Source organism: Nannobrachium achirus, assembly GCF_963921795.1.
Source record: "Nannobrachium achirus genome assembly, chromosome: 8".
NCBI lineage: Eukaryota > Metazoa > Chordata > Actinopteri > Myctophiformes > Myctophidae > Nannobrachium > Nannobrachium achirus.
The window spans coordinates 49,991,718-50,015,853 of record NC_137817.1 but is presented as its reverse complement, the minus strand read 5'-3'; the positions used below and the strand labels follow the sequence as shown (position 1 = coordinate 50,015,853).

Below are 24,136 nucleotides of genomic sequence, written 5' to 3'. Positions count from 1 at the left end.
TCAGCAGGTGGAGTGGAAGACCCCGCCCACCTTGACTCCCTGGCCGACAAGGTCGTTGTATTCGGCCACAGCCTTCTCAGTCTGCAGGACCCGGACCTCCACGCCTTTCTGTCTTACAAAGTCCAGAGTGAAGGAGGGGACCTGGAAGATCAGCAGACAGACCATTTCATTTCAATGAAACAATGTAGCTGAGGTAAAGATATTGGTATTTGTGGGAAGGTCAATGCCTCAACATCAATATTAACATAAGACCTCAATGTCATCACAGCAGCCAGTAACGACAGAATATGATTCAACATTTAAGTCTACACAGTTAATCAAAAATGCTTGTCTTAAAGGTGATACACCATGAAATTTCACTTTTCCTATTTTAAAACCTTTTTTTGGGGTCCCACTAGCACCTTCTATCCTCACAAAGTCCCATTTCTGACGGTTGTGTCTTTCTCTGGTTTTGAGAAGGCGAAGGTTAAAAGTATCCCACGGGTTCTCAAAACAGGCTATCCAGATTTGATGCCGATTGTGGCATCATCATTTTTTCAAAAAGATTTTGGGGGGGTGGCGCAGTTCAGGCCAAAGGTGGTACTGCAGCTGAAATGCTCTGAGAGCCATTCAAAAATGAGAGAGGCTCTCTATTCAGGAGTGGTAATTTAGCCTCAAACCTTTTGAAAAACGTTTTTGGGACATAAACAATATGACATAAATACTTTTTAAATGCATGGTGTATCACCTTTAAAGAATATAGAGCAAAACCCCCAAAGAGTGAAGAGATGAATTCCATTACCTGAAGCACCTCGTTCATTCCTCTGCCAATAACCAGTGTGTCGATTCCCTTCTGTAGAATCTCCTCCACATCAGTTGGCTGCACTCCTGGGGTATGCTGGGAGTGTGGGATAAAAATAAAAATGATTTATTTCATTATTCTTTTAATAATACCATATTTACTTATATAAATATTTTACACTTTGTCTATCAGTGTCATGCAACAACAATACAATAGATTAGCTATTAAGTCACACTTTTTTTTATGATTTCTGCCTATGACATCCATCCATCTTCAACCACTTATCCGGAGTCACCATGACCCGCCAGGAGTTCACTTCTGTTGTACCGGCTCATCCACCATAGTCCTTTAATTCTATTGCACATTTATGATTATGTACACAGAAAAAACCTGGAGTTACAACACAGGAGGAGATGCTAAAGTACTGTAAAATAACTGTTACATAACTGACAACATAACTGCCCAGAAGGTAATTAAGCAATATTATGATGTTGTCTAACCCTCATCACATTTCGTATTCCTCATTAATTCCGTACAATTTAAATGTGTGTTTCTTTTAGAGCTATGCTCCTGAAAGGAGCTAAGTTCCAATATCTGGCTTTGTCCGAGACGCGAAGCTTGGCCTAGATCTTTGCACAAAGCACCCAAAGTTTGTTGTACGCCCAGGGTCACAATTGCCAAGCTTTGCGGGATGCTTAATGAAATTAACTCATAAATAGCACCGCTCACTTCACACTAGGTGCGATTTTTTATTCCTTTTTTTCTCCTTTGTGATGTGTGAGCAAATGTAATGCCAATAGAACACCATTCATTCACATCCCTTTGAAATAGCTATTTATTTGTTGTAAAGACACAAAATAAATAATAATAAATAACCTTAAAACATTTAGCTAATGGGAAAAGGTTTTGAAAAATAATTTAGAAATTAGAAAATAGAATTTCACAAGGCAAATGAGAAAATACACAGCCAATAATCCATGTTCAGTTGGGAATCTGTGTGTATCCATCCTCTTTTGTGTCTGTCTGTCTGTCTGTCTGTCTGTCTGTCTGTCTGTCTGTCTGTCTGTCTGTCTGACTCACTCACCCGAGTTCCAGTCTCTCTCCAGTCCCATGCACGGCTGCCTCCAGGCCACAGCTTACAGTCCTTGTAGGTGGAGGAGCATCCCTTCACCTTCATCTGGCCCCAGGACAGAGACAAGATCTCTGGCGAGGACATGGTCCAGTTGCACCACCTGCTGGACAGATACGGCGAATAGAGTTGTAGCCAGGTTGTACTTTGTTGTTGTAGCCTCGTTTTGAGCTGACTAGGAACACTGACCATTGATAAAAACCCCTGGCATACAAACAGATTTCAAGCCAAATAGTCAGCTCAAACCCAAAACCATATGCAAAACTGATCAATCGCTTCACTTATTGTCACTTGATCAGTGATCATCATGGCTAGGCTACGTAAATGTTAGCTGGTTGGCTAAACAAGTTACAACCCTGGTGGTAATCAAAATGGAAATGGCCCATATTTAACAAATGTATTTGTGTCAGCCAGGCACCGAAAATAATAAAGTATTAAAAACACTTCAGACTTCAATAAGCACCATAGCTGGATTCAAAAAATCTGGACAGAAGAAAATGCAAGTTACTCACCTCAACAATGACGTCGCTGGTGTCTAGCCACGCCCCCCACAATTAATAACTCAACTCAAGTTATTTCAAATATTTTATTTATATAATATTCAAAGATGAAGACTGACAGTGTACGCAAAAGGTAAAGTAATATCATTTTATCACAAACACATCAAGCAGCCGTTTCGTACAAATATCCAGTTAGCTGTTTCTTACAAATATTGTTTTTAGAAATTCACATATGTCCACAAAAAGTAAATACAACAAACACAACGCTTTTTTTTGTTTGAGATGTTAGCTTAAACAAATGCACAAAAGGAGACCCCACAATATTCGACATCAACCATCATATTTGGAAAATACATGATGCAAGCATGGAAAACTGGTCTCTCTCACACACACATACAGTATACCAATGTAAAGAGTGCACCACATTAGATTGAGTATAAAACGTAGTCATGTAACATGTATTTCACACACAGGGCAACTGGAGTCTACAGCAGGTATTTTAAATGCATTGATATGTTATAAATCTCCCTGAGATTCCCAAGTAAACATCTATGTACAAGTGATAATATGTTAGTAGTTTGACATGAGAAAGAATACAGGCCTCAATACTGTAGGGCCTTTCCACAGCACCATAGAACGGCTAATAAAAGTGTGAAATTGTGTTTCCATTTGTGCACCAACCCCGCATTTATGGATTTACAGTATGGTGCTCAAAACATAGTGTGCCTGTTGGCGAGCTTAATGACATAAGTATTCAATAACCAAATAAAATCAAAGGGCATCCTCAGCATCAGACACCAATGCTACCTGACTAAGCAGCAAACTATGGTTGACTAATCTCTCACTTTTCTCTCTCCATCTCATGGATATTCTCTTGCACACACACACAGACACACGTCTCTTTCCTAGCACTACTTTCGTCATTCAAAAACTCAGGTTCACAGGAAATACCACACACAAAAAGAAAACAGTTGGAAATCTCACCCTGCATGCCAATATAGTACAGAGGATTTAACAGTGTAAAGTACCATGAATTAATTGTTACATTTTGTGGTATTCCCCTTTAACATGGTTTGAAAAATGGCAAAAAATTACATTTTCACAAATAACTAGTAGTGCAACTTGATGTTAGTACCTAGAAAAGTTCTATACAACGTATTAGCTCATGCAGAGTTTTTGCTTGTGCAACTAGTTTAGACAGCAGTTCAGAATCACACCCAGTATCACTGGGTTGTATTGGGGGCAAGTCCCTGTGACATACTAGCATCATGTCCAGGCCAGGGTGTACTAGCATACAAAGCTGCCTCAAGCTAAGGACCAGACACATGGCTTGTATACGGTTGGTTCCTTGGGCTAGTCAACTTCAGTGGATCACTTAGATTTTGACCAAATAGTTGCAAAACAGTGCCAATAACTTAACATTCTGCAGAATGCAGAATCATGGATCTATTCAGAGAACAAATTAAAGCAAAAAAAAAAGAAAGAAATCAGGCAAACTATCTCCCAACACAAAAAGGGTGGAAAATAAAATAAACATCCATAGCAATAACTGTGCAAAAATATTTAAATCCTAAGAATATTTTAGGATAAAAGAAAAAGAGAAAAACAATACATGCTGAAATGCATTTAACATTGTATGACAAAATATTTGGTTTCTGGATATCTCCCCATGTGGGCAACTGCCATCACATATACTGCAATGATTAAGGACAATGGGCAAATCAATCCGTTAATCTCTTCTATTAGTGCTCTGTTATCGGTCCGAGTCCGGTCTTCCTCTAAGGTGGATGTTGCGCTATGCAACATTCACAGAGTCAAGACAGGTCTGTGTCCAACGCTTGGCCAGCAGCCAATCAGACCACTCGATGGCGGACCTCTCCTCCTACTGCAGCCAATCAGACCACTCGATGGCGGACCTCTCCTCCACCTGTAACGTCACTGTTTCCTGGCAACAGAGGAGATAATTCTGGGGGCGAAAAGAAAAAAGATTTTTACACACAATTAGTCTTTGTTTTGAACTATATTATATTATATAAACCCTAATTAGGGCTGTCACAATTATTACATTATCGTCTAATCGTGATTTTTTTTTGACATAATCGTGATTATTTTTCATAATCGTCATAATCGTTTCCATGTTGAAAAATGTTCATATATTTTAAAAAAAGGTAAAAAATAGTGGAAATAGCAGATCTACAAGCTCACAACGCGTCGCATCGCGACGCGTTGTGAGCTTGTAGATCGGCTATTTCCACTATCAATGTTCTTTTTTAAAGTTATACTATGTAACTTTTTTTATAAAACATATCTTAAAATTGTCCTAACTATTAAATCGCTAAAGTTTTAGAACCCCCACTCTGTTAATTTCAGCTCCCAAAGCCTTTTCTTTATATGTGTTCTACTGAGCCCTGGTGGCCGTGACCGGGGCTGTTTTTCCCGGCAAAATTACGTCATATGCATCATTCTGTACACGTGTCTCCCTACCGGCCAATCAAAGCCCAGATCATACACTGCTGAGCTCTTCAGGAAGTACACTGCAGTGTTTACACTGGGCTAGGAGTCTAGCATATAACTCCCCAACCGAGGCTCGTAGAGGGACACGAAAGACCTCTATGGATAGGTCTCGGCGAGGCGAGGCGGACGCGGTGGTCTGAATGCCCGGTCCGCGGCGAAAAACGTCCGAAAAAAGCAGACGCGACCGCGGTTTGCTCTACTGCTACTGACCACTAGTTGAGCAACTTACACAGTATAGCTTTAAGTATAAAGTTGTCAAATATGTCTTCAATTTCTTTGTATATTTAGGTTATGTGTCATCTACCATGTACAACTTCAAAGCCTAAAAGCCAAACAGAAATGTAATTATCAATGACAAAAACACAATTAAATCGTTAATCGCCAATTATTTGAGTGACAATTAATCGTCTTGTAAAATGTCATATCGTGACAGCCCTAACCCTAATGTTCCTATTCTGGGCATGTTATAGTAAATAAGCCAGAAATCTGCAAATATAGGCAGACGTTCTGTGAAAATAGCAGATCTACAAGCACGCATTGTAAATTGGATTCCATAATGAGCCAAGACAGAGGCCAGTGTCTTAAGCAAAGTTTAGACCAAAGATTTTACAATTCTTATAATTTTAAGCTCAATTTATACTTTGTTGTACGACAGTCTAAGTACATAATATTCATAAATAAAAGGTTACATAGTGCCGCTTTAAGCATCTAAACAATGTTGCAAAGACAAAGTCCGATTTACCCCTTAAATACTGTGCCATCAACAGATACTCACTCCAAAACAAAAGCACAGATTTTCTGGGAAACTTCAACAAACATGAATATGATGAAATATAAATTATGTTGCATCATGCCTGTGCTTAGCAGAACATGTAATGATCCATGATGAGTTTTGTAAACCACATATTCAATATAAGTTCCTATTATAATTAAGTTATTACTGTCCTTCTCCACACTCACCCCTCGTCATCATCAAGCTTGTATCCGCCAGAGAAGGTGGCTTTGCACCATCGCTGCCATCTTTTGCAGCTCCAGTGTGGGCAGTGGTAGGACTCCCATTGGGGTTGGCAGGTTTAGCTTTAGACGGCGTCCGTTTCTTCCCATCCACAGTGTCAACCTTCACCTGGCAGAGGTTCTGCAGCAGCCCCATGAAGTCAAACTCCTCTCCTGAACACTCGCCTTGCCTTTTCAGCAACTCAAGCACCTGTTGTACACAACACAGAACAGTAGTTCACAACTGGGTTCCACACTGGGACACACGTTTAACTGTGGCTACAAGATGTAAAATATGCATGTATTCTTTTTGTAGAAAAGAATTGACATTAGAGCAGCTTGGACAATTAAATATTTGTTATTCTACAACTGCTGTTGTCCTGCTCCTGTGATGCACCAGGCTTGCCCTGTTTTGCTGAGGTGAAGCAGTAGACTCCCTTTCTTCTCATGTATTGCTTTTGTGTTTCTCTCTTAATCATTGTGAAATAGAGCCACTTGTGACAACACATAAAAAGAAACGTGGCCCGGGTGGGAAATCATCACTATCTACTTAAAACGTGGCTGACGATGTGTCTATTGAACCAGCCACACTGGCAGTCAACCATCATTCATTGGGCGGTCCTGCTGTAAATCCCATTTGGTATGTAAAACGTTGTAAGCGTGTGTGGTGAACTGTAAAGTCATACGAGCCACTGTGGCCTGTGTACACAGTAACGCCTGGATTTCTGCCCTGAAAGCGACACTGAGTAATTACGCGTGTTTCCTAAACCCACCAGGCTTGAGCTAAGACCCTCCTCGCGGAAACGCCTCTCTCAATAAGTTTCCGCGAGGCGGGACTTAACTCAAGCCTGGTGGGTTTAGGAAACACGCAGTAATTACACAGCCCATGTGTCCTGATTTTTAATCACTTTTAATCTGGTGTCCGTATTTTTGAGCATGTCATTATAAGTCGGTGACGTTTTTCAAATTTTATATTTTTTATTCATTTGTTTGCTTATAATCTGAGTGTTCTCGAATAAAGATTTAATCAAATCTATGTTTTTGGCGTGAAGATTTTGCACGTGGATACACAGACACACACCTTCATGTACTTGTAGGACTTGAGTTCGCTGAGGTTCTCCTGCAGGTAGAGCACGTACATGGCGAGGTCGTCCCATTGGCCGCCAGGGTGGGGCAGAACGTCCACAGTGGGCAGCAATTCGTACATTTTCAGGAAACTTGCGTAAGAATGGCAAAAGAGTGGACGGAAGCTGGCATAGATGACCACAGGGACGAGCGTAAGGTACACCACCAAGTTGACCAGGCTGAACATCAGAATCAAACAAAAGAGAAAGATCATAATTTCAACATCACCGTATATATCATATTGTTTGATTTTTAAACACTTTCAATCTTTTTCCTTTTCAATTTATTTTTTCAACATGTTTAATTAAAGTAGTAGTTCACCCCCAAAATTACCTTTTTTCTATTGATTAGTCACGCCATGGAGAGTAGAGTTATTTTTTGGTTTTTGTCACATTCCTAAGACAAAAATTTAATTCGAGTAGATTTACCCCCATTGATTCCGGATGGGGACCCGTTTCGAAACGGGTCCCCATCTGGAACGAATGGGGGTATATGTATTGTTATCATCACATTTTTGTCTTAGGAATGCGACAAAAAACTAAAAAATATTATTGAACTCTACTCTCCATGGCGTGACTAATCAATAGAAAAAAAGTCATTTTGGGGGTGAACTACTCCTTTAAAACTAATTTTGGGAGGGTGACTTGAAATATCACATGAGCAAGAAGACCCCAGACGAAAATGTTCAAACATTTGCAAAAATGCGCTAAAAGAACTAGCCTTAAAATGAGCAATTCTTCGCATTTTCCAAAAATGATAAAATAGGTCTCAAGTACCTGAGCAATGAGAAGACCCCGACAGCGATGAGCTTGCACTGGACCTTTTCGGGAACGGTGGAGTCGTTGACGAGCAGTCCGGTGCGCAGCGTGCATCCAAACTCATCGGTGACTGAGGCCAACTGGAGGTAGTAGCCCAGGTAGACACAGGCACACAGGAGGGTCAGCAGGGTCAGGCCACGACACAGCAGGTATCGAACCAGCAACACCCGCGAAAAACGCTTGGTCTTCAGGTAGTTCTCCATCAGGGGGTACATGAAGCAACCCTCAGTAGGGTCACTGGCCACAAGAGGGCAGGAGGGAGATGGAGTAAATTGTAAATGGTAAATGGTGCATTTATATAGAGCCTTTATCAAAGGCGCTTTACAGAGCTTGTGCATTACATTCACCCATTCACACACACACACACATTCATACACCGATGGCTGAGGAAACCATGCAAGGCACCAACCTGGTCACCGGGAGCAACTAGGGCTCACTCTTCGACACTAACTCTGGTGGAGCCCGGGATCGAACTCTGTGTTCTAATGTTTATCTACCCCTGAGCCACTGCCACCCGTGTATTTGAAGAAAACACAATTTGGCATTCTCTGTCATATTTCTGTTATGACTAACTTTACAAATACAATGTTCTTTTAAACAATAGAATATAGAAAGTGTGAAAAGCGAAACACAAAAAGTGTGATTCAGGGGTCTTACCTAGGGCTGTCACGATTATGATATTTTACATGACGATTAATTGTCACTAAAATAATTGCGATTAACGATTTAATTGTCTTTTTGATGTTGACAATCACGTTTCTGTTTGGCTTTTAGGCTTTGAAGTTGCACATGGTAGATATGACACATAACCTAAATATAGAAAGAAATTACTGACATATTTGACAACTTTATACTTAAAATCACACCCGTGTGAACTGAGCGGTGGTCGTGGAGGCTGTGCAACAGCACTACTGAGTGGGTGCAGCGGGGTTAGTGTGCTTTACAATGCTGTAGTTTCTTCACACACTCTAATTTATTTGACCCTAAAACATTCAGTTTGTTAATAATAATACTTGACCACACATGCTGACCCACCCTTCCCCCCTGTGTGTGTGTGTGTGTGTGTGTGTGTGTGTGTGTGTGTGTGTGTGTGTGTGTGTGTGTGTGTGTGTGTGTGTGTGTGTGTGATTTTTTCTTAGACATGAACGTTTTTCCAACATGGAAACGATTATGACGATTATGAAAGATAATCGCGATCATGTCAGATAATCGCGATTAGACGATTATGTAATAATTGTGACAGCCCTAGTCTTACCTGTCTAAGTGCGAGCTTGTAGATCTGCTATTTTTGAAAAATCGTGAAAATGAGTGCAAGTCTTTGAATATCTTTGACCCGATCTTTGACCCGACTTCTAAATCCTTCCTCTAAATCATGCTGTTCTCAAACCTTTTCTTGTCAAGGACCCCCAAAATTACAGGTATTTGGCCACGGACCCCCCATCTCAAAATATGTTGTCCCAGGGACCACCCAGAAGTAAATATTTGAGTTACAAATGTTCGCTTTTAAGTAGATATATTGAAAGACTTGGCAAAAAAAATCATGATTTTTCAAAAAATAGCAGATCTACAAGCTCGCAGCGCGGCACTCGGTGCCGCGCTGTGAGCTTGTATATCTGCTATTTTTCAATAGTTAAAGCAGTCAATAATCCTAGGCCTAAATGGGCCAATAGATATAGAAAGTGTGAAAAGCGAAACACACAAAAAGTGTGATTCAGGGGTCTTACCTGTCTAAAGAGGCAGTGGACAGGCTTGTGGTGGCCATGCGTTTGGCCAGGTTGACGGCCCGGTTGTAGCAGCAGTCCAGTTGTTCCATGATGAAGCCCAGGTCAGACTGCAGGATAGGAGCGGTGGAGAACCTCCAGAACAGAGCCGGGCCGTACATCATCACCGCCACCAGAAGCAGGATGTAGGGAAAGAACTGACAGGATAGTGGGGCCGAGGAAAGAGGGGTAGGCTGGGATTACTGGGGGAATTCAATACTGTACGTGATCAGGGTTCCCCAAAATTAGTTTTCCCCCAAGGGCCGAATCATGTCTAGGGTACCAAGCCGAGGGCCACAACATTGCTGGGGGGCGACGGTGGCGTTCCCACGACAGTTCAGATATCGTCGTTGTCGGGTGAAAATCTTGTATATCCAAAAAACGTTCGTTTTGCATTTATCATTTTAAAAATGATTTAAACTAGTGAAAACAGCCGATCTACAAGCACACAACGCCCGTTGTATGCTTGTAGATCTGCTGTTTTCACTACTTTTGTGCAACGGCCTTGTATGATTTGCGAAAGAACGTACACAACTACACATTTGGAGATACGAGATTTCCACCCAACAACGACTATATACTAGTGTTGTTGCTGCTCTTATACCACCATTATTACTGGGGTTGGTGGGGGCCAGACAGTAGCCCCCCGCGGGCCGCAAATGGCCCGCGGACCGCCTATTTGGGAACCCTGGTTTACTGTTTCTGATCATTTACTTCTGTCCCACCTTGAGATTCTGTTGGCAGATTATAAAGTTACACCTTGTCAGTGTTACTGAGTTTCTGTTTCAAGGAACAGGTTGTGGTCTCTTCATTTCCTGTCACAATGCTGATGTTCACAGACACCGCAACGGGAAATAAACATTACTAATTTAAGACTAATTTTATTTTGTCAAGTGTGGAAAAAGTCTACACCACCTCCTTCACTACAGCACACTATCAAGCATTGTAAAAAAAAAAAAAAAACCCTACCTGATTAACATGCCTGAAATATGTAAGAATTGTGAAATTTCATTTTGTCAAAAACTGTTACTTTTCAGGAGTTAAATTCCTAAGATAACCTGATGAAGGTCTAAACCAGGGGTGCCCAAAATGTAGATTGTGATCTACCAGTAGATCACAAAGGCTGTGCAGGTAGATCACATGAGATGCCCCTAAAATAGAATTTAAATATAAAGAAACAAATTTATAAACAAAAATCACAAAACCCCTATTTTTTGCAACTACCACTTGAATTAAGGTGACATGATTGATTGACATCAAAAATGACCTGTCAGTTACCTTCATGGTTTCTAAAGGCTACTAAAAGTAGCTCTCAAGTCAAAAAAGTGTGGGGACCCCTGGTCTAAACAGACCGGAACGTTGTTATTCCCATTGAAGCTTTATTCATTGCATTTGAAGACAGTATGAAGGAGCTTTCTCTTTCAGGATTCAAATGCCAAAATAGCAAACGAGGCAGATCAAAAAGCTCAAAACGCGGCGCGGCGCAAACTTTTTATGCTTTTGTGCAACGCTTTAGTATGATTAGGGCGTTAATTCACAAAAAAAAAGACAAAAGGTTAGAATATAGAGAAAGGAGGTTTCTGCCCGAACAGTGACTATATTACTGTATTGCATTAAAGAGGTGGTGCCATAGTTTTGTACTTTTTCTGTTTTTCATGTGTCTAGGAGGTTGAAAGTACTTCATTAGACCCCCTGATGTGTTTTTTTTTTTTTTTTTTTGGGAGAAATTATGTATTCTCTTAGTATTTGTTTGTTTTCTCTTGGAGGCTGCCTTGTGGCCAAAAGTGTCAGTTAAAAAACACAGATACTAAGGGTGTCACAGTATCAACTCCTCCCCAGTTGCCATTCACCCAACACTGTGGGGTGTGGCTATATCAGCTGGGTCACCACCCACCATGCCATCCATGCATACTTAATGAACTGGGGGTGTGGCCACATAAAAACCCAATTTTAACTCTTTCTGTATACTTTTTTGGAAAAAATCTTCCTCCTAGTATAATCATAATACCTGATAATCATGTTTTAGAGGGGGGGGGGAAATCATGGCACCACCTCTTTAATTCTGTATGAAGGCCACAGATCTGTGTCACTCAGTATCTTGTGGATGAGCAGATTGTTTTGGAACAGATTATAGGATGACGCAGGGTTTCATACAGGAGGAATAAGCCCCGTCATCCCAGCTCACAGGTGACTTTGCAGTATAATTACTCAACCTTGCGCAAGATGGACAGCAAAGTGCTCACTGCTAGCTGGAAGTACTGAGGCGCTCATCCAGAATTCATAGAGAGCACATTTATATTGCTGTTGGGCAAAAAACCTTTTATCTCCACATTGAAACTTTTCATGATTTTTTCCTGTGAATGAATGCCCTATACTTTGTCATACATTACAAAAGGGTCATGCAAAAGTAGCCCAGAGGTGAAAAAAGAAACTTCTGGGGATTAGATAAGAGGTAGTAGATCTGCCATTTTCTGAACATGTTTGAAAGTGGAAGTAAAAGGTGTTGTCTGTGATTGTCTGTATTATTTAAAATCTTGTGACTACATAAGAAATACATTGGAACACAAGTTCTTACTTCCATTTCCAAAGTCAAAGTTTGGACATGGTTTCCACCCTACAATTACTTGTTTTCCCTACAGATAACGTTTACAGGTTGCAAGAGGCCTGTCTCATATGATATCAAAGACCACAACATTACAGAAACACTACAAAAATATGTTTTAAAACGGACAAAAGATGACAGAAAAATAACTTTATTCAACAAAAACAATGACAAATATCATCATATCTTTCCTACATGGAAAATCCTTTGATAACTTAGTTTGCGGGTTGGGAGCAGATCAGTGAAAGTTGTATCGTACAGCATCACCTGGTAACTATGGTAACATTCCTCCCCTGGTCGCTATGGTTACTGGCTGTTTAACTGGGAGAGGGCGACAGAATTGCTCTGCACACACACACACACACACACACACACACACACACACACACACACACACACACACACACACACACACACACACACACACACACACACACACACACACACACACACACACACACACACACACACACACACACAGGTCCCCCCCTCTTTCTTCCCAGGCTTTAAACAGCCATAACTTCAGTTCCCAACATGCTACTGGTCTCAGTAAAATGAAAGAGAGCATTGCCTGGGACCTTGACACTTTTACTATTATTTTTTGGGGTTGGAAGCGAGCCCACACTGTTTCGAAGGAACAGTATTTCTAGTAGGACTTGTTATTGCATTGGGTTCCGCCCTCTGTTCAACTCAGTGAGTTGAGAATGGAAACACTGCCCTCATGTGGATTCTTTCATATCACACTGTAACACTGTTAGTGAACAAAGACTCGGTGGGAACGATTCCTGTCACAATATAGAGCCGTTTAACACTGTTACTGAACAAACACTCTATAGCAATGATTACTGTGACAACGTGGAGCAGTTTAACCCTGTTAGTGAACACACATACTGTATATAGATGAGTGATTCCTACCTCGAGGCAGCAGCAGCGCACACAGACTGGTGCACTGCACTTCCTGGTGTGTCAGGTGAGTGACTGGGGGAGAATTCCTTGGCTACAGCGCCGTCTATGGATGGGGACCTACTGATAGGTTCTAGAGGCATGCAGTCTACCGCACTTCCAGGGGGTTGGGGGGGGCAGCGGCCTTTGGCCGCTGCCTGGGCTCGCAAGTCCGGCTTGGTGCCGTCCCCCCACCTCGGCGCCTGACTCTGGCTGGAGCTTTACAAAAAAAAAAAGCCAGCTGCTGAGCTGACCTGCGCAGCGTGCGTGCGTTCGTTCAGTGCAATGTGAATGCATGTGACTTAGGAAGATAGATAGATAGATACGTAATAAACATGATTTGGTACAAGCTCAACTAAAAGGAGATCCTAGTAATGTTTTTGGCTTATTTCCACAGGGAAGTCATTCACGAATGAACTAATTATAGATATAGGACTGTCATAGGTATACAGTGTCATTGACAGTACAGTTCACTGGTACAAGCTCAACTAAAAGGTGATCCTAGAAAAGACTAAGTCAGGGGGAAAAAAGGGGGAAACAATTTAAAAACTAAAACAATAAAAACAGCCGATCTACAAGGCTGCATGTGGGCTTGTGGATCAGCTGTTTTGGGTAAATGTGGGTTATTTATCTAATGCGATAGGCAATATCTATTTATTTATTTACTTCCCGACTATGTTTCCGAGACTGATTATTTATTTATTTATTTATTTATTTATTTATAAATAGCTCAGGGGGTCCCCGGGACCTCCAGAGAACCAGGGACCACCTTTTGCATCCCAAACCCGAGTAGAGACACCCATCTGGGCCACTTTCCGCCCAGCACCAGCATACTCGACCACCTCCGGAGCTCCATGGCCGGGGGGGCAGCGCCGTCGCCGGCCTGCCCCACCGAGAGTGCCCCCCAGGTCGGCCTCGAGCGGCGAGGGGCCGCGCCGGCCCCTGGGCCCTGGAGCTCCGAGCTCCAGGCTCGTCATAGGGGGTGGATTGAGATTCCAGGGGGCGGATTGAGTCATTCTCATACTATCCAATAGCATCCCTCACACAATCCGCCCCCCTAATCTGTGGTCTGCAGACAAACCCACTTGTAAAATCACGCAAATCGCTACGCAGTCAGTATATATTAGGGAGTCTTACTGGTTTAATTATTTATTTATCTATTTATTTATTTACTTCCCGACTATGTTTCCGAGACTGATTATTTATTTATTTATTTCCCGACTGTTTCCGAGACTGATTATTTATGTAATTAATTATTTATTTATTTCCGCCCTGGACTCCGCCCCCCCCCCCCCCCCCCAGGCGTCTGCCTATCGATCGGCTGGGCTTTAAAGAGCCATAACTCCGCTTTGCAGCGTGCTACCGTCTCCAAACTCGCTGTCTGCTCGTGTTACTGGTATTAAATAACACATACAAGCTCACGGAAGCTCCATCCAACTTCTGCGCAATGCATTATGGGATGTTGGAAAGTTGTGGATACTAGCAACAGAGTATTTATTTAAATAAATAAATAAATAAATAAATAAATAATGAATGAACGAACACATGAATAAATAAATAAAAAAAGAAAGTGTGTGTGCATGTGTGCGTAACTACTGCCTCCTCGTTAAGAACCCCACACATTTAGGCAAATTCTTTCTTTCTTTCTTTCTTTCTTTCTGTCTTTCTTTCTTTCTTTCTTTCTTTCTTTCTTTCTTTCTTTCTTTCTTTCCTTCCTTCCTTCCTTCCTTCCTTCCTTCCTGCCTGTAAATGAGGCCGCATGACAAGCGTTCTCGTCACCGCGCTGACGTGCTAATTACACGCAAATACAAGGGGTGGAGTCGAACTTAACGAGTGGGCGTGGTTTCAACTACAAGCTCACAACGCGTCGCATCAAGACGCGTTGTGAGCTTGTAGATCTGCTATTAACGAGTGGGCGTGGTTTCAACAAGAGGGAGGAGTCTGACTTAACGAGGGGCCTAACGTAATGAGTTTTGTGGGCGTCGCACGCATTAATTATGTAAATTAAGCCGACTTATGCAAATGGGGGGGGCAGGGCATGGTTTGGAAATGCGTGTGGGTGTGTGGGCGTGGTGCGTGCGTGCGTGCGTGCGTGCGTGCGTGCCTCAATTAATTAATTAATTAATTAATTAATTGCCTCCTTGTTAAGAACCCCGTAAATTTAGGCAAATTCTTTCTTTCTTTCTTTCTTTCTTTCTTTCTTTCTTTCTTTCTTTCTTTCTTTCTTTCTTTCTTTCTTTCTTTCTTTCTTTCTTTCCTTCCTTCCTTCCTTCCTTCCTTCCTTCCTTCCTTCCTTCCTTCAATAAATAAATAAATAATTATGTTAATGAGGTTGGGGGCGTGGTCTGCGGTAATTATGTTATTGAGGGGCGTGGTCTGCGTTAATTATGTTAATGAGCAAAAAAAAGGAAAAGTAGTGGTCTGCGTTAATTATGTTAATGAGACTGCACAACATGCATTTGACGCACGTGTCTTGTTGCTAATTACACACGAATGCAGGGGGCGGAGCTAATTAGCCTAATTATTCAAAGTGGGGGGCGTGGTCTGCATTAATTATGCAAATGAGACGCACGCGTCTCATTTACATATTATTATGTAAATGAGGCTGCATTAATTATGTAAATGAGGCTGTTAAGTGGCGTTTCCCAGCGCGTAAAAAATGCAGACGGCCGTATGTAAATGAAGGGGAGGAGCTTAGTCGAAGTATGCAAATTGGGGGCGGTGCATGGTTTGGAAATGCGTGTGGGCGTGGTTTGCATACATTATGCTCGCATACATTATGCTAATGAGGGTGTTAAGGTAGGTTCCCCAGCGCGTAAAAAATGCAGACGACCGTATGTAAATGAAGGGGAGGAGCTTAGTCGACATATGCAAATTGGGGGCGGGGCATGGTTTGGAAATGCGTGTGGGCGTGGTTTGCATACATTATGCTCGCATACATTATGCTAATGAGGGCGTTAAGGTGGGTTTTCCAGCGCGTAAAAAATGCAGACGACCGTATGTAAATGAAGGGGAGGAGCTTAGTCGACGTATGAAAATTGGGGGCGGTGCATGGTTTGGAAATGTGTGTGGGTGTTGTTCGCATAAATTATGCTAATGAGGCTGTTAAGTGGCGTTTCCCAGCGCGTAAAAAATGCAGACGACCGTATGTAAATGAAGGGGAGGAGCTTAGTCGACGTATGCAAATTGGGGGCGGGGCATGGTTTGGAAATGCGTGTGGGCGTGGTTTGCATACATTATGCTCGCATACATTATGCTAATGAGGGTGTTAAGGTGGGTTTTCCAGCGCGTAAAAAATGCAGACGACCGTATGTAAATGAAGGGGAGGAGCTTAGTCGACGTATGAAAATTGGGGGCGGTGCATGGTTTGGAAATGTGTGTGGGTGTGGTTTGCATAAATTATGCTAATGAGGCTGTTAAGTGGCGTTTCCCAGCGCGTAAAAAATGCAGACGACCGTATGTAAATGAAGGGGAGGAGCTTAGTCGACGTATGCAAATTGGGGGTGGGGCATGGTTTGGAAATGCGTGTGGGCGTGGTTTGCATACATTATGCTCGCATACATTATGCTAATGAGGGCGTTAAGGTGGGTTTTCCAGCGCGTAAAAAATGCAGACGACCGTATGTAAATGAAGGGGAGGAGCTTAGTCGACATATGCAAATTGGGGGCGGGGCATGGTTTGGAAATGTGTGTGGGCGTGGTTTGCATACATTATGCTCGCATACATTATGCTAATGAGGGTGTTAAGGTAGGTTTCCCAGCGCGTAAAAAATTCAGACGACCGTATGTAAATGAAGGGGAGGAGCTTAGTCGAAGTATGCAAATTGGGGGCGGGCATGGTTTGGAAATGCGTTTGGGTGTGGTTCGCATACATTATGCTCGCATACATTATGCTAATGAGGGTGTTAAGGTAGGTTCCCCAGCGCGTAAAAAATGCAGACGACCGTATGTAAATGAAGGGGAGGAGCTTAGTCGACATATGCAAATTGGGGGCGGGGCATGGTTTGGAAATGCGTGTGGGCGTGGTTTGCATAGATTATGCTCGCATACATCATGCTAATGAGGGTGTTAAGGTGGGTTTCCCAGGGCTTAAAAAATACAGACGACCGTAGTGAGCATTCGTTCCACGAACGCATTCATTCAATGAATGAATGAATAAATAAATAAAGTGCAAACGAACGAGCGAACGAACGAACGCACGTGCACGCACGCACACTTTATTATTTATTCATTCATTCACGCACGCACGCACGCACGCACGCACGCACGCACGCACGCACGCACGCACACTTTATTTTTTAATTAATTCATGAATACAGCCTGCGATATGCGTGAAATCTTGCAAGCACATTCCCACTAGGTCAAGGAACAGATGCCTCCCTTCTCACATTGGCCTGTTATAGCGCCACCAGCGGGTCAACTTTTGCATAACACATTTTTGGAACAAAATGCCTCAAATCATGCATGCAGCTAATTTCAGTAACGTCAAAGAGAGCACTGCCTGCGATCTTGACATTTTGTACTTTTATAGACATTGTTTTCTGGCTTGAAGCGAGCCCACAATTGTTTCGAAGGAACAATATTTTCTAGTTGTTGTTGTTGTTGTTGTTGTTGTTGTTCAAGCAATAAAAAGGTATTGCAAGTAAGAAATGACAGAACAATATGTCATGGTGTGAAAGAAAAAGACTGGGTGCTCAGAAGATTAAACAAAATGTGATGAAGGTGCTCTTTGGTAGAGAATTGAAGATGCTAAAGGAAAAAAAGGAAACCAAGGCACTCTTCTTTAAAAATTAAAAAGCCTTTATTATTTTGTGGCTAATTAGTAATTCATATTTCAAAATGAATGGTGGGATAACCCACTCTTTTAGGATGACAACAGCCTTCCTCAGGGTATGTCATGGTGTATTGAAGAATGTTATGTGTAGACTTGTGGAGTCAAAGAATATAGCCTATTCGTCCCCATTTCTTTCCTCAACATTGGAGGCAATGTTTGTTTTTAATTCAATGAAAACAGTCTGGCTATCTGTGTTGTGGTTGTCTGTTTTTATAGGCCTACATGTTTCTTTTTATATGGACCTATTCATTTGTGTCTGAAATAAAGTGGATCAATATATAATATTAAAGCAGTTATGTAAAAGAAAATGCACTACTTTATTTATTATGGGCAAGTAGCCTAAACATAATATAAATAAAGAAGTGAGCAATATACCAGGAAGTTAATTATAATATACACCTTATCAGGTAAAAAGGAGAATGTACAAACCCATGGGGTGAATAACACATGTAAAACAAAGAGTTCTTTAAGTTACAGAGACATAACTCAAATCTGCAAACATTACAATGGAGTGAAATTGTGTGTTGTACTTTTTTGAATAACTTAATAGTTCATGAATTAAGCCCTGCTGCCCTTTGGTGTTGAAGGCTGACAGACACTGACTGTGCAGTGTGCACAAAAGAAACACATTTGATTTTGACAGATAAAACTGTCCCGTAGATTACATTATACTGCCACCTCGTGGCCTAAATTGGTTACTTTTTTCAACTGTGTAAAGTGCAGAAGAGTGAAAATAAGGACTCATTATACTGCATGAAAACAGCTTGTTGCAGTTCACAGACTTTATTTGTATGACAGTTTTGTATGTCAAAGCTTTTAGTAATAAAACCCTGTAAACATATTTTCTATACATTCACAAATCTCTGATTCTCTGAACAGAAATGTACCCTCACAAGAAAAATAAGATAATTCATAATTGGAAAACATTTCCACATGATTAAAACCAGACAACTATTCCACAAAATGAAATTCACATTCTTATTTTTGGAGCGGCTCCCCCCATAGTGGAGCTGGAGCAGATGTTTTTAGTGTGAGCACAGATGCAAACCAAGGACTTTGTAAAATTGTATGGCATGGCAAGATTCTCCTTTCAGAAAGCTTGGGGGAGCACTCTGTCTGGATAATATCCTGCATAAAGACTGTAATAAAGAAAGCAACATGGTTTCCTATTCCTACTGGAACACTACAAATACATACTCAGGGAAATGTCACATCTCATATCATGTCCCCTGCACAGTCTGGCACGAGTGACTAGATTGGCCAAAGTTGCTCCATCTCCAAACTGCACTCAAGTCTTCCTTAGTTGGCCTGTATCTTTAAACATGTCTGAGACAACTAACTCTCAAACTCTTATGACACCAAATTTACATTTTCTTTATTCTTAGACTTTTTTCATATTTCCTGACCTCTCAACTTTCAGTGCTTTTTCTGTAATCTGTAGTTTTATGAATAATTAGGCTCAGAAAGGTGAGTTCATTTGTCTCTGGATGTACGCATCATCATCCAGGGGAGGGTGTGGTTGTAGGGGAGGTTGTATCACTTGCTGTTACTTTACATTGTGCTTGCATCGGTCCAATGCACCATTTACCATTCACCACTTTAGTTTTGATAGTGAGCATTAGATACCTTTTATTACTTGACCACAAAAAAGCTATGGGATTGTATGTTGTTGTGCAGTTAAGTGAAAATGAAAATAAACACACAACATGAGCAGTTATAATGTAATAAACATTGAATGTATGTGTGATCAGAGCCACAGGTGGTACAGGGTAAATATCCACCCTGCACATGTGAGCAACAGGGAGCCATTGATTATGACTGACAGAGATACCATGATTCTGGTCCCACGAAATGATTTCTTTGCGACGATCCACTGTTCCAGTCCTTCTCTCACTGGTATGGTATGGCATGAGCATAGACATAAAAAGGTACGGTAGATGCCTCCTCAGACTCTGGGGCGTCTGTATCGCGTGCGCCATTTTAGGGAAGTCAAGCTTCCGAGTGTGTCACAGAAGGGGACTTTCTGTCGGCCAATAAGAGGCAGGTGGGGGTGGGTCTTTTCGTAAACCCAGGTTCGGAGACAGCCAGCAAGTGCAATGCTGTGCCCTCTGGTCTTTTGTTTATTCGAACGCACCCTAGATTCTGAGAAGTCCCGGAAAAGTGGTGCGCTGTGATTGGCCAGTAGTCACTTTGCGTGGCTGCGTGTCTTCCACTGGGATGGCAGCTGCGATATATCTTTTCGTATGCAGTCAGCCTCTAAGAACAGCTGAGCCACCCAATGCTGTGATTTGCCAGTAGTAAGTTTGACTGGCTTGGAGTTGTTGCACGTCGCTCCAATGAACTGCAGCGGCGGATGAGGTATCTAGCTTTTTATATCTATGATGAGAACCATGATATGATCATCAGCAGGTGGAGTGGAAGACCCCGCCCACCTTGACTCCCTGGCCGACAAGGTCGTTGTATTCGGCACAGCCTTCTCAGTCTGCAGGACCCGGACCTCCACGCCTTTCTGTCTTATAAAGTCCAGAGTGAAGGAGGGGACCTGGAAGATCATTGAAATGAAATGGTCTGTCTGACCATTTCATTTCAATGAAACAATGTAGCTGAGGTAAAGATATTGGTATTTGTGGGAAGGTCAATGCCTCAACATCAATATTAACATAAGACCTCAATGTCATCACAGCAGCCAGTAACGACAGAATATGATTCAACATTTAAGTCTACACAGTTAATCAAAAATGCTTGTCTTAAAGGTGATACACCATGAAATTTCACTTTTCCTATTTTAAAACCTTTTTTTGGGGTCCCACTAGCACCTTCTATCCTCACAAAGTCCCATTTCTGACGGTTGTGTCTTTCTCTGGTTTTGAGAAGGCGAAGGTTAAAAGTATCCCACGGGTTCTCAAAACAGGCTATCCAGATTTGATGCCGATTGTGGCATCATCATTTTTTCAAAAAGATTTTGGGGGGGTGGCGCAGTTCAGGCCAAAGGTGGTACTGCAGCTGAAATGCTCTGAGAGCCATTGAAAAATGAGAGAGGCTCTCTATTCAGGAGTGGTAATTTAGCCTCAAACCTTTTGAAAAACGTTTTTGGGACACGAAACAATATGACATAAATACTTTTTAAATGCATGGTGTATCACCTTTAAAGAATATAGAGCAAAACCCCCAAAGAGTGAAGAGATGAATTCCATTACCTGAAGCACCTCGTTCATTCCTCTGCCAATAACCAGTGTGTCGATTCCCTTCTGTAGAATCTCCTCCACATCAGTTGGCTGCACTCCTGGGGTATGCTGGGAGTGTGGGATAAAAATAAAAATGATTTATTTCATTATTCTTTTAATAATACCATATTTACTTATATAAATATTTTACACTTTGTCTATCAGTGTCATGCAACAACAATACAATAGATTAGCTATTAAGTCACACTTTTTTTTATGATTTCTGCCTATGACATCCATCCATCTTCAACCACTTATCCGGAGTCACCATGACCCGCCAGGAGTTCACTTCTGTTGTACCGGCTCATCCACCATAATCCTTTAATTCTATTGCACATTTATGATTATGTACACAGAAAAAACCTGGAGTTACAACACAGGAGGAGATGCTAAAGTACTGTAAAATAACTGTTACATAACTGACAACATAACTGCCCAGAAGGTAATTAAGCAATATTATGATGTTGTCTAACCCTCATCACATTTCGTATTCCTCATTAATTCCGTACAATTTAAATGTGTGTTTCTTTTAGAGCTATGCTCCTGAAAGGAGCTAAGTTCCAATATCTGGCTTTGTCCGAGACGCGAAGCTTGGCCTAGATCTTTGCACAAAGCACCCAAAGTTTGTTGTACGCCCAGGGTCACAATTGCCAAGCTTTGCGGGACGCTTAATGAAATTAACTCATAAATAGCACCGCTCCCTTCACACTAGGTGCGATTTCTTATTCCTTTTTTTCTCCTTTGTGATATGTGAGCAAATGTAATGCCAATAGAACACCATTCATTCACATCCCTTTGAAATAGCTATTTATTTGTTGTAAAGACACAAAATAAATAATAATAAATAACCTTAAAACATTTAGCTAATGGGAAAAGGTTTTGAAAAATAATTTAGAAATTAGAAAATAGAATTTCACAAGGCAAATGAGAAAATACACAGCCAATAATCCATGTTCAGTTGGGAATCTGTGTGTATCCATCCTCTTTTGTGTCTGTCTGTCTGTTTGTCTGTCTGTCTGTCTGACTCACTCACCCGAGTTCCAGTCTCTCTCCAGTCCCATGCACGGCTGCCTCCAGGCCACAGCTTACAGTCCTTGTAGGTGGAGGAGCATCCCTTCACCTTCATCTGGCCCCAGGACAGAGACAAGATCTCTGGCGAGGACATGGTCCAGTTGCACCACCTGCTGGACAGATACGGCGAATAGAGTTGTAGCCAGGTTGTACTTTGTTGTTGTAGCCTCGTTTTGAGCTGACTAGGAACACTGACCATTGATAAAAACCCCTGGCATACAAACAGATTTCAAGCCAAATAGTCAGCTCAAACCCAAAACCATATGCAAAACTGATCAATCGCTTCACTTATTGTCACTTGATCAGTGATCATCATGGCTAGGCTACGTAAATGTTAGCTGGTTGGCTAAACAAGTTACAACCCTGGTGGTAATCAAAATGGAAATGGCCCATATTTAACAAATGTATTTGTGTCAGCCAGGCACCGAAAATAAGAAAGTATTAAAAACACTTCAGACTTCAATAAGCACCATAGCTGGATTCTAAAAATCTGGACAGAAGAAAATGCAAGTTACTCACCTCAACAATGACGTCGCTGGTGTCTAGCCACGCCCCCCACAATTAATAACTCAACTCAAGTTATTTCAAATATTTTATTTATATAATATTCAAAGATGAAGACTGACAGTGTACGCAAAAGGTAAAGTAATATCATTTTATCACAAACACATCAAGCAGCCGTTTCGTACAAATATCCAGTTAGCTGTTTCTTACAAATATTGTTTTTAGAAATTCACATATGTCCACAAAAAGTAAATACAACAAACACAACGCTTTTTTTTGTTTGAGATGTTAGCTTAAACAAATGCACAAAAGGAGACCCCACAATATTCGACATCAACCATCATATTTGTAAAATACATGATGCAAGCATGGAAAACTGGTCTCTCTCACACACACATACAGTATACCAATGTAAAGAGTGCACCACATTAGATTGAGTATAAAACGTAGTCATGTAACATGTATTTCACACACAGGGCAACTGGAGTCTACAGCAGGTATTTTAAATGCATTGATATGTTATAAATCTCCCTGAGATTCCCAAGTAAACATCTATGTACAAGTGATAATATGTTAGTAGTTTGACATGAGAAAGAATACAGGCCTCAATACTGTAGGGCCTTTCCACAGCACCATAGAACGGCTAATAAAAGTGTGAAATTGTGTTTCCATTTGTGCACCAACCCCGCATTTATGGATTTACAGTATGGTGCTCAAAACATAGTGTGCCTGTTGGCGAGCTTAATGACATAAGTATTCAATAACCAAATAAAATCAAAGGGCATCCTCAGCATCAGACACCAATGCTACCTGACTAAGCAGCAAACTATGGTTGACTAATCTCTCACTTTTCTCTCTCCATCTCATGGATATTCTCTTGCACACACACACAGACACACGTCTCTTTCCTAGCACTACTTTCGTCATTCAAAAACTCAGGTTCACAGGAAATACCACACACAAAAAGAAAACAGTTGGAAATCTCACCCTGCATGCCAATATAGTACAGAGGATTTAACAGTGTAAAGTACCATGAATTAATTGTTACATTTTGTGGTATTCCCCTTTAACATGGTTTGAAAAATGGCAAAAAATTACATTTTCACAAATAACTAGTAGTGCAACTTGATGTTAGTACCTAGAAAAGTTCTATACAACGTATTAGCTCATGCAGAGTTTTTGCTTGTGCAACTAGTTTAGACAGCAGTTCAGAATCACACCCAGTATCACTGGGTTGTATTGGGGGCAAGTCCCTGTGACATACTAGCATCATGTCCAGGCCAGGGTGTACTAGCATACAAAGCTGCCTCAAGCTAAGGACCAGACACATGGCTTGTATA

General features: G+C 41.4%; 3 protein-coding genes across 3 annotated transcripts; all 3 read right to left on the bottom strand.

Annotated features, from left to right (window-relative positions):
* On the bottom strand, positions 1 to 1,997 carry LOC308289758 (mth938 domain-containing protein-like; the record flags this gene model as incomplete). Its single annotated transcript, XM_080731509.1, has 3 exons — positions 1 to 141; positions 782 to 877; positions 1,866 to 1,997. 3 exons carry the CDS (start codon positions 1,995 to 1,997, stop codon positions 1 to 3), a joined length of 369 nt encoding a protein of 122 aa, XP_080587635.1.
* Positions 1,998 to 4,305: 2,308 nt separating this feature from the next.
* On the bottom strand, positions 4,306 to 10,904 carry LOC308290182 (pannexin-1-like; the record flags this gene model as incomplete). Its single annotated transcript, XM_080731957.1, has 6 exons — positions 4,306 to 4,376; positions 5,885 to 6,128; positions 6,999 to 7,221; positions 7,819 to 8,097; positions 9,585 to 9,778; positions 10,899 to 10,904. The coding sequence occupies 6 exons, from the start codon at positions 10,902 to 10,904 to the stop codon at positions 4,306 to 4,308; spliced, it is 1,017 nt and encodes a 338-aa protein (XP_080588083.1).
* Positions 10,905 to 20,399: 9,495 nt separating this feature from the next.
* On the bottom strand, positions 20,400 to 22,386 carry LOC308289368 (mth938 domain-containing protein-like; the record flags this gene model as incomplete). Its single annotated transcript, XM_080731063.1, is given in 4 exon segments — positions 20,400 to 20,464; positions 20,467 to 20,539; positions 21,195 to 21,290; positions 22,255 to 22,386. Coding segments are annotated over 4 exon segments (366 nt in total).
* Positions 22,387 to 24,136: the final 1,750 nt, after the last annotated feature.